We start from the raw sequence: 14,164 nt of genomic DNA on the forward strand, positions 1-14,164 counted from the left end.
TATACCGAAATTTTGTGTTGTCATCCTTTGGGCCAATATTTCTTGGTATTTTGTGAAATACTTTTAGATAATATTTCAAAGTTGTGTTATGTAATCTTTGAATAACAACTATGGGTGTTGCAAAGTTTATTTCCCCTGTTTACACCATGAAATGCTTTATATAAATGAACTTTGTTTTATTTGTATTGATATTGACTTCACTAGTAGTAAAATTTATTTACTTTACATGCATGATCATTTATTCCTTCACTTTCTAGTTAAAAACACACAAATTTTGAATCCTTGCATATCATACATGAGGGAGTTGTACCTCTTGTATTTAGAGATGGGTTTTGTCATAACTAGGCTTCCCATATGTCTATTGCAAATAGGCTTGTGGAACCATTTGTGTTTAATTTTGAAGCAACAAAACATTCTCCAACATATTTCATGGCAACTCTATTGGAGAACATCAAACCAAAGAATCCCTATGGTTCTATGTTCTTTTGCATTTAGGACCGGTCCCAAATGGATTTTCACAAAGATGCCTTCCCATTTTTAGAAGAAATTAGCAGAGTGCATGATAGGGTGCTTCAATCTTGCTGGAATGCTTTGAAAGAGAGCATAACTGAGGCCAAAAATCTCAAGTTACAGCCTTTGGGAGATTATCTATCAGCTTTAATATTGAAATACCTAAAGCAAAGGCTCTACTACTTAAAGGGTTCTGAGTCACAAAAACTTGAGTCTTCAAAAGAATTTTCATGTAGCTTTGCACAAAGATCAAATGTGTGCCACTTCTTCTCTTCTCGAATACCAACGGTAAAGAAGGATGACAAGAAGAAAATTAGAAGACTCATGGAACAAACTCCTCTTGTCATGAGTGCCCTTATTTAAGGAATTAGAAAAGTTGCAAACCTTCCTTCTTTTGAGCAATTCGACCCCATGCTTGTAGAAAGCAACATATGCATTCCAATGGTCAATCCTGATATTGAAAGATCAACCGAGACTCTAGAGAACCATACCACACCCAATTTCTATCTTGGAATGTTCATGACATTCTCAGCTGCACCTAACCGAATTTCATATTTCCACGAGCCTTATCCACCCAAGAAAATAAATGCTCTCTTTCTGGGAATGGTGGATTTACGCCTTTCTAATTCTTGTGGGAAGAAGTGGGGATAGATAGTTGAAGGCCCTTTGCATCAATACGTTTAACATGGAGAATTCAAATGATGTCGAGTAGACCTCTAAATTGAGTAGGCTACATGCATATTGGACCTTATGGAAGAAGGGATCATTTTCTCACAACTAATGAATGAGTTTGCATGAAGGTAAGTCCCACTCCCTCTCTCTATAGATTTTGTACATACAACCCTTTTTGTCTTGTTCCTTGCAGTTTGCGTTGAATGCTTTGTCACCTTCTCTTTAGTCATTCTTCCCCATTTTGAGTCTATGACCCAATGGATAAGAGACTAATCACTTTCCCTTCTAGTTATGGGTTGTCTTCACCCTTTCAAGTCTTGTCCCTATTTAGAGCCACTGTTAATCATGGTGTATGCAGCCCTCCTTTTTGCAACTTTGATGTTGCTTGGTTGCTATCTTCCCCAAATCCTAACCCTAATGTCGCCTCATCACAAGATCCATTAAGCTCGCAAGTCATGACTGTGCTTTCATACTTCGATGTGCCTGTGACTCGACAACATTAATGCCTAGTCACCCATTCCCACAAGTTGATAACTTTTGACTAAATTCAAGTAGTTGAATGCAAGAAACATAAAATAAATCATCCTTCTTTTAATTATAAAGCTAACCATTTCAACTGAAGCATTTATCATAAAAGCAATCTCACCTATAACTCAAAACACTACGTTGCGTATTGGTGTTGATGAACGTACAATTATACTTTGATTTACCAAGTGTTTTCAAAGCAAAAAAAGCAAAAGTTGATTTAGCAGTCATTAAAAATTTGATAATTATGGACCACAAATTACATTTTCTTAGCTTGCACTGTGACTATTAAAACAAAATCCTTTTCTTGCGCTCGACCTAGCTCTTGGTAAGAAAACTTTAAAAACCAAATTACATCTTTATATGGAAGTAATCAGGATCAAAATGATGCAATCTTACATAACCGTCCTCTCCACCACTTGCAAAACTGCAATAATTATTAAAATGTAGAAATAACCAGTTACTATAAAAATCATATTTTTAAATTATAGCTCTTATCAACAAAACCGTGTATAAAGTTAGAATAGTTGGAGTAGCAAACAGTGAACCGAATTCTGCAGGGAATATAATTTTTTTTTTGTAAGATAACAAAATAATTTTAGCAAAAAACAGGAAACTAAATTTTGTAGGAAAAATTATGATCATCTTCTACAAGTATTATCTATTATACACTAATAATAGACACAAAAAAAATTGAGTTAGTTGATTTTAATAAAAAACACATAGATTGTAGATGGTAGATGACAAAGGAGCGTGCACCCAACAACTTATCCATTTACCGAAAATGGAAACAAGCAAAAACAAGGAAAGATGCTTTCAACATGATGAGAATTGAACTTCATAATGGGCACATCCAGTACAAAGTTGCCTTACCAAATCAAGGGGACTTTCATCTAACAATTTATGCCACTCAAAATTATCAGAGAAAAGAAGAGTAGGAATGAGTGTAGAAACCTTCTGCCATCAGGATTAAACGCCAATGCATTTATAGGTCCAAAGTGTCCCTTCACACCATCGATTTCTTCTTCAAGAATCTGCAGAGAGAGAATGCCAATGTTTATTTGTATGGCAGTAAGAACATTATAGAATAACACTGGAAATGCCAATAAAAAGGAAACTGCCTTTTTAGCATAGCGCATGAAACATATCAGGTTCAGATTAGGATATCGGAGTTTATTAGACTAGTGACAAATATGAATGATGGTTTGTAAAAGGCTGTAGTAGGAAGGTATGATCATTTACAAATTCTAATTTTTATTTTGGCAACACAAAGGCCTTCTCTTTGCATAACTAAAAGTAAAAACTATCCTTCTTCTAGACAAAGCATTACACTATTTAGGCATTTTAGGACAAAACAAGGAGTACGAGGTTGCTAAACTTGTACTAAATGATAGAATAATGAATAACTAGCTGTACATGTGGCAACTCAAGTTTGAGTTGTTGGCAGCAAGCTTTTAGTTTAATTGTAGTTGTGTCACAGAGTTCTAGTTTGAACAAATGACTAAGTGTAGATCTTTATCTTAGATCCAGTTAACTGTCTAGAGTAGTCCACTTGTCCATTACTCTTGTTGTGGTGTCAAATCCTCTTAGTGTGTTGTCAAACTCTTAAGAGTTTGTTGTCAATCTCCTTTGCAATATTTTAGGTATGTAGGTTGTTCATTCAGCTGTATAAATATGTTTTCATTATTCAATACTATCAAGTTGCTAGTTCTTCTTTTCTTGTCTATTTTCTTCTTGAGTATTGCTTCTCTATTTTCAATATGATATCAGAGCTAAGTCTAACATTCATTTTGTAGTGTTTTCAAAATGCTTTGGAGTGTTGAAGGTGCAACATACATGTGTGCAAAAGGAGCTGTTGCAAGTAATATCAACTAGTGTCCTGATCTAATTGGTGTTACTAGGAGAAGTACTCATTGTGACAGTACTCTCGAGTGTAAGAAATTTTTATCTGATAAAATTTCTTGTTAGTTTTATTTTTATTTTTTCACGATGGCCAATCTTGTAGATTTTTATCTAACTGAATCAAAATAAGTTAGATGGTACCAATTATGTTAATTGGAAGTTCAAGATGCAGACTCTAATGAAAGGGCATAATGTTTTGGCCATTGTAAATGGCAAAGAGGCCAAGCCTACATCACCTACAACAACACCAACTGCTGTCCAAGATTGGGAGAAAAGAGAATTAAAAGCCAAGATTCTCTTGTGTATTTCAGTAAAAGACTCAGTTATTCCTCACATAAGAGACAATGCTACTTCTAATGGTACATGGTTAGCTTTGAAAGGTTTGTATGAGATTACAAACTCAAATAGAAATTTGTTTTTAAAGAGAAAATTACTGTCTATCAAATAGAAGTAAATGAAAGTGTTGGTGAATTTCTATCAAGAGTTAAGGAATTGAGGGATAAGTTAGTTGATGTTGGTGAACAAGTATCTAATAGTGATCTAGTAACAATTACTTTGAATGGAATGGTTAATGATGTTAAAGTGTAGCTTCAGCAGAAGTGAAGAACACTACATATAAGTATATGATTCTGTGATTTAGATACACACACGCATGCACGTGCACACACACGCACACACATCACTGTTTTGTGATTACTAATCTATACTTAACATTAAAGCTTTTGATTGCTATAAGTCTATGGTTATTGGTTACGAAACCAATCGTTATCCTAACTAGATTACGAACCTGTAGAGCCATGACCCTATGTGGCCTTTGGCCATGTAGAGCCATGACCCTATGTGACCTTTGGCCATGTAGAGTCATGTCCCTACAGGAACGTGACTCCTTACTTGCATACATAATAAGCAATCACCGATGGAGAGAATCATCAATTAAATTGGTAATGATCTCCTTCCTTCAACTATTCAGTCTAATCATAAAACATTATCAAGTCATACTCAGTCAATATTATAAATGAGATGTTATATATTTATTGGTCGTGAGTTATGATTGAATTCAAAATCGGTGAGCACACATACTATGCTGTTTAAATACCATATCAGTATTCTGCCAGTTATAATCAGAACAACTGGTACATATTTGTATCTCTCTATCAAAGATCCTTCAATCTTTTACATGGTATCAGAGCCATTCTAATAGAGAAATTTGGTATCAATATTATTAAATCTTAGAATTATTAATATCATATTTTAAATAATTTACAATTCAAAATGGTGAATCATGTAAGGTTAGATGATAGATTTGAAGGGGCTTCAAACTTTTCATCATGGAAAATTTGAGTTATGATCATACTATGAGAGATGGAATTAGAAGAATATATAGAGTCAAATACACCAATTCCAAAAAATGATCCAAATAAAACAACATGGAAAAGGCACAACAACAAAGCCATGAAGATTATTATAGATTCTGTAAAGGATCATATTCTTCCCTCAATATCTAGTCTCAAAACTACTTTTGAGATGTTTTTTGCAATTAAGAATACTTTCGAAATTAACAACATAGTAGATTATTAACATTAAAGCAAGACCTTTATATCAAAATGAACAATGGAGAATCAATTACGTCTTATTTCTTAAGAATTTATGACTTGAAAGATCAACTTGAACTATTGGAAGCCAAGTAGATGACAAAGAACTTAGCACTACAGCCTTATAAGGACTACCACTATCTTGGGGAACTTTTATTCGTGGTCTAAGCTCTCGACCGGATCTTCCTAAATTTGAACTTCTAAAAAATGAATGTACTCAAGAAGAGTCAAGATTAGTTTCTAGAGGAATCAACTTAAATCAAGATGGAGACATTCAAGTTCTTCATACTAACTCCAAAAATAAAGATAAGAAAGGTAAATTCAAACAAAACATAAAGGAGTTCAACAAATCTTACAAGAAACGGGATTGGTCAAAAGTACAATGTTTCAAATGTGACAAATTTGGTCACACAATTTTTATCCAAATCGAACGAAGATTCAAGCAGCTCTAGCAAAAGTCAAGGAGGAAAAAGATGAAAAAGGAGAAAACCACGCATTTTATCTAGCACTCTGAAGTGAATTAAATTCCAACAAGAATACTTGGATTATAGACAGCGGAGCATCACATCATATCACAAGCTTTAAAGCTAAATTTGAAAACTTCGAAGGATACTCCTCTAAAGAAGTAACCATTGGAGACAATTCTACACACCCAATTAAAGATATTGGATCATGTTCAATTCAACTAAATTTAGGTATTACTCCCCAACTTAAAAATGTTTTATTTATAACTGGTGTAAAAAGAAATTTGGTCTCCATGTCCAGTCTTGCTGATCAAGGGTACAAAATCACCTTCCAAGAAGACAAAGTTCTATCTTGGCCAAAGAATTCGAACGTCAAAAAAGCTATATCAATTGGATTTAGAGATGAAATTTTATATAAACTTTGTAACCAACAAAATTTAGCTCTAAATCATGAAATATCAAACACAAATTAATAGGAGACTAGGTCACCTTCATTTCCGTGCTTTATCTTCGATAGGGAAAATTTTAAAAGAGTTACCTAGTCTCAAACCTGATCATTTAGGCATTTGCAAAGGATGTACCCTAGGCAAAAACACAAAGAAATCCTTTCCTAAAAGTGTACACAAATCAAATTTTGTACTTTAAGTCCCATGTCTATACCTTCCCTAATGGATGCCTCTATTATGTGATTATTATGAAGAATGGAATGTGATTATTCTTTCAACAAAGAATTTATGTTGAGTAATCTCAACTCTCAAATCTAATCGGATCTTCTTAGCAAGGCTTTGATACCATGTTAATGTTGATTAGACTTATGGCAGATTGGGATATGTATATCTTTTAATTTTCTTGAACAATAATCTTACTAACAATTTGTTTCCTTTGCAGATTATTATCAGAATGAAGGTAATTATTATTTTCAATATTGATATAAATCTGAAACAAGAATGGTGAGTTCTGAGTACAGTAATTACAAAACTGAATATGAATATCATGTCGGGGTAGTCAATTCATACTACTGTGACCAGTGCTCTATGCTTACACATCTTGCGCACATCCTGGTTCTGGCCATGGTTCAGCTTTAGTGCATACCAATAACGCTATCGCCATACCCCATACCCCTACGCCCATAGTTTTTAGGGGAAGTGGTATTTGATAGTGATTGAACTCTTAGAAAGGCTTGCACTATTATGATTTCTGTACTTGCCTTCTTCGACTGATTGGCTTGGATATATATAAACTCTTGGAGACATGCCAAAGAATAGACATGTCTCCACATGAGTGGAGTCATGTCCATTCTTTGGCATGTATGTTCATAACCAATACAATTTGTTACTTAAATGATACCAATTCAAATCGGCACTAACACAATGGTAATTAAGGTGGTTGATTATCGACAAAATATATAAACATAATCAGAACCGGATCTGATGTAATATTAAAACCATTTTCTCATATATCAATTTGACATTAATTCATATAAATGGCAATGCAAATTGGTCAAGTATGCATTGATTAAATCAGACTTATATTTGGAAATAATATTAAGATTATCGTGCATGATACATCAATATATCTGATATATAATGTTATATACATATTACATACATCAATATACACAATGTATATTGATGTATGTGTATGCATATAATCTACAGATCATTGTATTAATATTATCATTCATTATTATTTGAACAAAGCTATTATTTCAACAACATTTATGTGGATGCACATTCAAAATGGATATCTCTAAAAGCATTGCAGTTTGAATGAAAGTAAACTTCTTTAAAACAAGATTTTAGCACACAGATTAGGACAGTGGACATATTTAGATATTTTATCATGCTTTTTACATAATCAAGAAATATTAAACAGAAATCAATAAATGGTGCAGTTAAACTACTTCTAAGAAATTAACTTAAATCGTTTATGCCCAACCCAAAAGATTAGCAATCAATCAAGAAATTGGTGTCACCCAAAAGTTGAGGAAAAGAACTCTAAAGATATACAAAATCAAAAGCCTCTAAAACATTTATTTTTTCTCACAATAAGTAATTTGTTATCATAAATGAATATTATTAAATATCAGTAAAAATCCATCCTCGAAACTATGAAAAGATAATAATAATTGCTTCCAAATACAGAAAGTATATCATCATACCATATGAAAGAATTTTGCTTCAAATTTTCCTGCACGTCTATCAGTGGTTGTGACATCAGATGCACTTTGACCTCTACCAAGTACAACCTGTTACAATTAATTTTGCAAATTTGAGATGATAATAATTGTTGCTAACTTGCTATGTATATATGCTAACTTTGAAAGGAAACACAGATTATAATAGCTTCAGAAAGTTTTCAAGTAAGGACACTTACATGATCCAAAATAGGAGAAATGGCAACTGCATTTACAGGGCGCTCAGTCACATATGTCTTTATAAGTGTTAGGGTTCTGATGTCCCATAGCTAGCAGACACCAGGTAAAGAAAGAACGCGAGTCCAACAATTAATAGAAAAATTACATTTTTATCAATTTTAACATTTAAAAAATAGTACCTTTTCTGATTTATCTAAAGCTCCTGTGAGGAAGAAGGAACCATCGACAGACTTAGCCAAAGAAGTTATACCCTTTTGATGGCCCTTTTCTGGATCACTTTCCTTGATCCAGAACAGAATAAAATATAAATTGCAAAAACAATCCTTGAGTATACTAAAAGTCGATATATTTATTATACATTATATGTTGTTTTCTGGATTGACATTAAATTTCATAGGAAAAGAATTCACAGCAATAGCATGTTATAATACCCAGCCAAAACATGATGTAGCTTATAACACTTAATAGAGTTTTGAAACTGTACAAGTGCAAGAATCTGGAAGGAAACACAAAATTTAAAACCAAGATCTCAAGGAAATCTGAAATGGATGTTCTTCATAAAACTTGAAGTTTGGTTGTTTAAGACCAAAAACTGTTACTGCTAGCAAAAGACTGAAACTCTGGAGTTGCTGAGAAATCCAAATATAACTATTTTCTAAAAATGACATAATTAAAAAGTTAAAAGTATTTACTATAATATTTAATAAAATGTACAGTTGATATACAGATGAAAACTTTATTAACATAAAATGTAGCCTTACTTGTGAACCAGGCATAAATGATCTACACAGCACATAATGATGTCTGTCTAAAATAATAATGCCATTTATGCCTAACTTGTAATTACCTCCCCTGAATAGTTTTTCAATTAATGTTTGAGCGATCATTTTATGCATAAAGCTTTGCTCTTGCAATCTCAGTTAACTAATAAAAGAACAGATACACAAGTTCACAAACTTGCATAAAGCTAAAGAATAACAAACTTTAAATGACCTAGGAAACTGAAGGGCACTAAGATTTGATATCTGGCTTAAATATTTCAGATGTTCTTAAAGATTTTTTTAAAAAGGCTATTAGTACTAATGATTTTATTAAATAAATTCTTAGTTACCCGTGTTCACTGTTGTGGCCCAAAAAACCTGCCTGAGTTCGAACTAGTTCGAAATACTGGTCCGGTTTGACCCAGGTTTGATCAGGGTTTGATCTTGCTTGGGCTGGTTCGAACTCGCAGTCCAGAAATCGAACTCAGGCGAAGTTTGGCTGCCCAGATCAAATTTGGGACGAATTTGGACAAATTTACGAGGATGGGCGAATTTCAAGTCACTTTTTCTAACAAATTTTATATTTTTTGAGTTCCGATTGCCGTAAAAAATGATTTTGGGAGCAAATGGGTGATTGAGCAAAAGAAGTTCATGATGCTATGATTACAACTTACGTGTTTAAAGCTTATGCCTATGGTGGTTTTGTTGTTTAAATGATTAACTTAGTTTACATCATATGATTTTATGATACTCTATGCTTCTAGGCTTCATTCATATATATATATATATATATAATTTTATATTTTTTACATATTTTTGTACGAACGAACCCAAAACCCTTTCCAAGATTTTGCCATACTGGCAAACTGGTTCCTTGAACCCATATTTCAAACCGAACTCGAACCAATAACTAAGAATAAATTGATTAGAAAGGTAATTAATTTTTATACTGCAAAAAAACTATAAAAACAAACCAACAGATGCACTTCTTTGGAAAAGAGTTTCATTTTCCTATAAAGACTACCAGCAGGTGATATGGAAAATTTACCAAAAAGAAAATGCAACTAAAATTTCGCATATATAGATTAGAAAGAATTTTGCAAACCTTGTTGATGCTTATAGTTATTTTCTAAGTTGCCGGTTCAGATTCTGTTTCATATGCGGGTTCGACATTCACTCAAAAAAAATTTGGGTTGGTTCGTTTAGGGTTCGTTTGTACAAGTTCTTTTTTTTGTTTAATAATTTTTTTTTTATATATGTAAGAATATGCGGAAGCAAATAAGTTCATACACCACTATGCTAATATTAGAGCAATATAGCTAAATACACCAGCACATATATTAATGATTAAGTTTGAATGGTATGACAAAATGTCAACCATATCAAATTTTTAGTTCAAAAACAGTAATGTCAAGAAATAAAGCTTCTATACTTGGTTGTGGTTCATTATAAATTCTAAGATTGACATGTTTTACCATATCACATATTCTTAAATGCATTTAATTCCATTGTTCCTTTTTCTTATTGGGTAAAAACTCTAAAAACAACTATAGCAAAAATCTAAGTCACAAGGTTGGAATTCTAGTTTGTATTCAACATTCTTCAGATGAGATTAACAAGGAGAAAAATTCAAAATTAAATTTGCCTTACATTCATTTAATTATTTTAAATGTAAATCATATATCTCCAAAATTATTAAAAGAAAAATAGTTAGCATTTAAAACATCCACTCAATGTTTAAAAAAATATTAAAACAAAATATATAATTATTTTATTTTTTAACTTAAAAAAAATATAAAAAAGATTATAAATTATATTTTAAAAGCATAACATACCATATTTATTTTGAATATTTAAAATATACTAAAATAGTATTTAAATAAGGCAAGGGCCTACAACACAATGGTGACTTGTGAGCCTCTCATGTGGGAGGTCTTGGGTTTGAATTCGTTTAACACATAAAAGTAATTAATTACAACAAATAACAAAAACTAATCTAGGCTTTCGGTCGTTTACCGATCAAAAAAAGAAAAATATTATTACATTTAATTTAATAATAAAATATTAATGTTAAATGAAAATAAGTAATATTAAATCTAAATCAATTTAAGTTATTTTTATAATAAAATTTTATTAAAATAAAATATTGTCAATTTTTACGTTATTTACAAAAAAAAAGTATGTGATTTCATGAAACATATTAAACTTAAAAATCTAACTTAAAAAAAATCTAAAACATATTAAACTCAAATAAAAATTTATTTTAAAAAACTTAAACTAGATAGAAATTTGTTGTTGCGGACTCTTGAGCTTTGCTCAATCTACAGTGATGTACAGGTCGATCAGGTCAAGTTTCCTCTCCTCTAGCTCGTTGCGAATTGCTACACAACAGATTTCCATTTGAACAAAATCATATTACAAAAGAAGTCGAAGAAATGGCGACATCAATGGAGTCACTCGCAGAAGAAATGAGTGCCCAAGTCGCTACTCGTGGATGAATGAGCAGACTTGAAACTAATGAGGGCGTCCACTTTAGTCAGCTTTGGGTCAAACTGAAAAAAATCGCATTGAACAATAAAGTTTGCCCAAGTGCAAACAAAACATTAGTCTCCAAGTCGCCAGGAAAATAAAAAGGTCCATCAAATTCTTTGGTCATTCGACTAGGTTCCCGGCCAACGCTTTGCCAATGAATTCATCAGGAAAAAACCGAATCTGCTTTGAATTTGAACCAACTTCGAATCAAGACCGAATCGACTATCAAATTTAGGGGTCAACAAGCGAATTTGGGGGTCAACTTAGGTTATTTTATAATTTTAAAAATGGTTGTATCAAAATGCCAATATGATGGGTATTTTGTACTATAAATGAATGTGTGTGTATGCACATGCGTGTGCGTGTCTATATATATAGGTACTAAGTTTAAATGCTATTGACATAAATGGTGGCAATGAAAAAAATAATTAATTCAAACCAGTCAGCTAGCATCTGTTTAATTATTAATGTTCAAAAGATAAAATGGAGCTTTACTCAGGGGTTGGATAAAGCCTTACCCAATTGGCAAAGCTTTAAAAACTGGTAAAACAGATTAGCCGCGTATTGGGGATAAATGAAAATATCAAAATGTTGAAGCCATGAAAGATTTGGCATATGAAATATTGTGACATCAAAACTTGCCATTGCCTACCTATAGCCAGTATTATTCATACAATCATTTTGAGATGGTCTAATTTTGAACTTGAAATTTTGGATTTAATCATTAGAGTTCAAAATATAAAATGAAGCTTTTCTATGGTGTTGAATAATGTTTTACCCAACGGTCACAAAATCAAAAACTGGCTAAACATTAGTAGCATATCAGTGATGAATGGAAACAACAAAATGTGCTTTTTTATTTATCAAATGGACAAAATATGTATTTGTCAATTGCCTACTGTCCTAAATTTTAACACAGTTATTTGAAGCTCTGACAGATTTGGCATTTGAAATATTGTAAGGTCAACATTTGTCACTGCCTGCCTGTAGCCATTATTATTGATATTACCATTTTGAGATTATGTGCTACTGAACTTGAAAATTTGGACTTAATATCATAAATTTGGATTTCCTGTTTGTGTTACCCATTCCTCTACAAAACAAAGAGAAGCATGTAGTCATTCAATGTATGGACTTGTTGAAATGAGTTTTATTCCACTTTAACATGCAGAATCAAACATTCAAAGTTTTGGAGTGAAACAACAAATATTCTATCCTCTTGAATGGGGAAGCCCATATTATCTGGATTTTGTGATCAAATGAGACAACCTCAAAGTTCCTTCTCAATCAGGGACTTTCACTCAGTTTTTGTCATGTGATATGTTGGTTATCACAAAGGGGCTTACATTATTCATTCAATGGCTATCAACTTCTTCAACTTCTTCTAACAACAAAGTGCTAAGGGATGAAGGATTAAAGAACTAGTCTACTCCTAAAATGCAAGAAATTGTGTATGTCTATATGACTACTGGACTTAATTTAGGCATCAACATCAACCAAGTTTATGCAATCTCCTAAGGTATATATAAGATGTTCCAACTATTATCATCCCATTAGCATCCATTGATGCATATCAATAAGCAAGCAATAATTGGAGTAAGGCTCGCCAAACTTTCAGTATACCACACAAGGTGAACTTACAATCAGAAAGCAGCTGGTGGCATGGATTAGGCAAGTTTAACAAAGATTGATTCACAATTACTTACATTCAACTAAACTACTTCTACTAAACATGAAATGAAATCCTAGGGGAAGTGAGGAAAATGTAAAAACCATACAATACTCAAAAATGATACATACAATTCACCATGAAGACCAACAATGAATTAAAAACAATTTGGTAGTATCACAACAATAATTTTAACAAGTCCTTTACAAATGAGGGGAGTGGGTTTATATGGGAGCCCCAATTACAATGAATGGCCAAGATTAATTTGAAATCAATGGCCTAGTTAATCCATTACAAACCCTAATTAGGGCAACCAAAATAGCCAATAGAAATGAAGCACCACAAAATGAGACAATGTACAACTAGCTACCCATTCACATGAAAAGAAATATCAGAAACTAACTGATTAACTGCATTCTCACAATAAGATCTTAACTATGAACTGAAAGGTTTAACTATATTTGGATAAGCTAGAAAAATCGATCAAAATAGATTAAATAATTATATTACACATTGTAAGAAACATAAATGTAATTGCAAATTCTAACTACTGTTCCATATGAAACAGAAAAGTAACTGCAAAAGATATATAGCTGCATCGAAATAAAGATGTTGCCGAAAAAATAATGGAATACTATCAAGGTTCAGATCACACCATGTCAAAGAAGTAGGAACTAATATGTTATGTGCAAGTCTAGGTATTTGGAGGAGAGGAAAAGCATTGGCAAAGGCTTAACTACCTAACCATGGACCTAGTGTAATCCCCATTCATTCTCTACTAAGAATGGCTCAACCCTGCACGGGATAAGGCATGTGTACACCATCTCGTCTTGCCACCTGAGCAACCTGGTGCTAGAGTTGTCAACTACATAGCTCACTAGATTGCAAGTACCTCCCAATAGATTATCCATTTGACTATGAATTGTCCTAACCTCTGGTGATCATAGTAGCATCATTCACCACTAAACCTACCCTGGCCAGGAATTTCCATAAGACACTATGCACCCAATCACCCACCGCTCGACTTGGCAGACATACTAATATCCAGTTCCCACTATAAGCTGACTAGATACCAATTATATTGTTTTTCATAGTTCTGATTAATCATTCTATTTTCCGCAGATTTATAATTATGTTCATTTCATATGGACTACACCACA

General features: G+C 32.6%; 1 protein-coding gene across 1 annotated transcript; it reads right to left on the minus strand.

The window, feature by feature from the left end:
* Positions 1-1,753: 1,753 nt before the first annotated feature.
* Positions 1,754-8,929, minus strand: LOC149528129 (eukaryotic translation initiation factor 3 subunit I-like). Its single transcript, XM_089808015.1, has 7 exons — positions 8,804-8,929; positions 8,474-8,538; positions 8,222-8,375; positions 8,042-8,131; positions 7,827-7,913; positions 2,662-2,741; positions 1,754-2,134 (listed from the first exon to the last, which is right to left on the minus strand). Exons 1-7 carry the CDS (start codon positions 8,927-8,929, stop codon positions 2,059-2,061), a joined length of 678 nt encoding a protein of 225 aa, XP_089664141.1. The 3' UTR covers positions 1,754-2,058.
* Positions 8,930-14,164: the final 5,235 nt, after the last annotated feature.

The sequence above is a fragment of the Cupressus sempervirens genome, chromosome 11 (assembly GCF_028749045.1).
Source record: "Cupressus sempervirens isolate cs-2001-9-10 chromosome 11, ASM2874904v1, whole genome shotgun sequence".
NCBI lineage: Eukaryota > Viridiplantae > Streptophyta > Pinopsida > Cupressales > Cupressaceae > Cupressus > Cupressus sempervirens.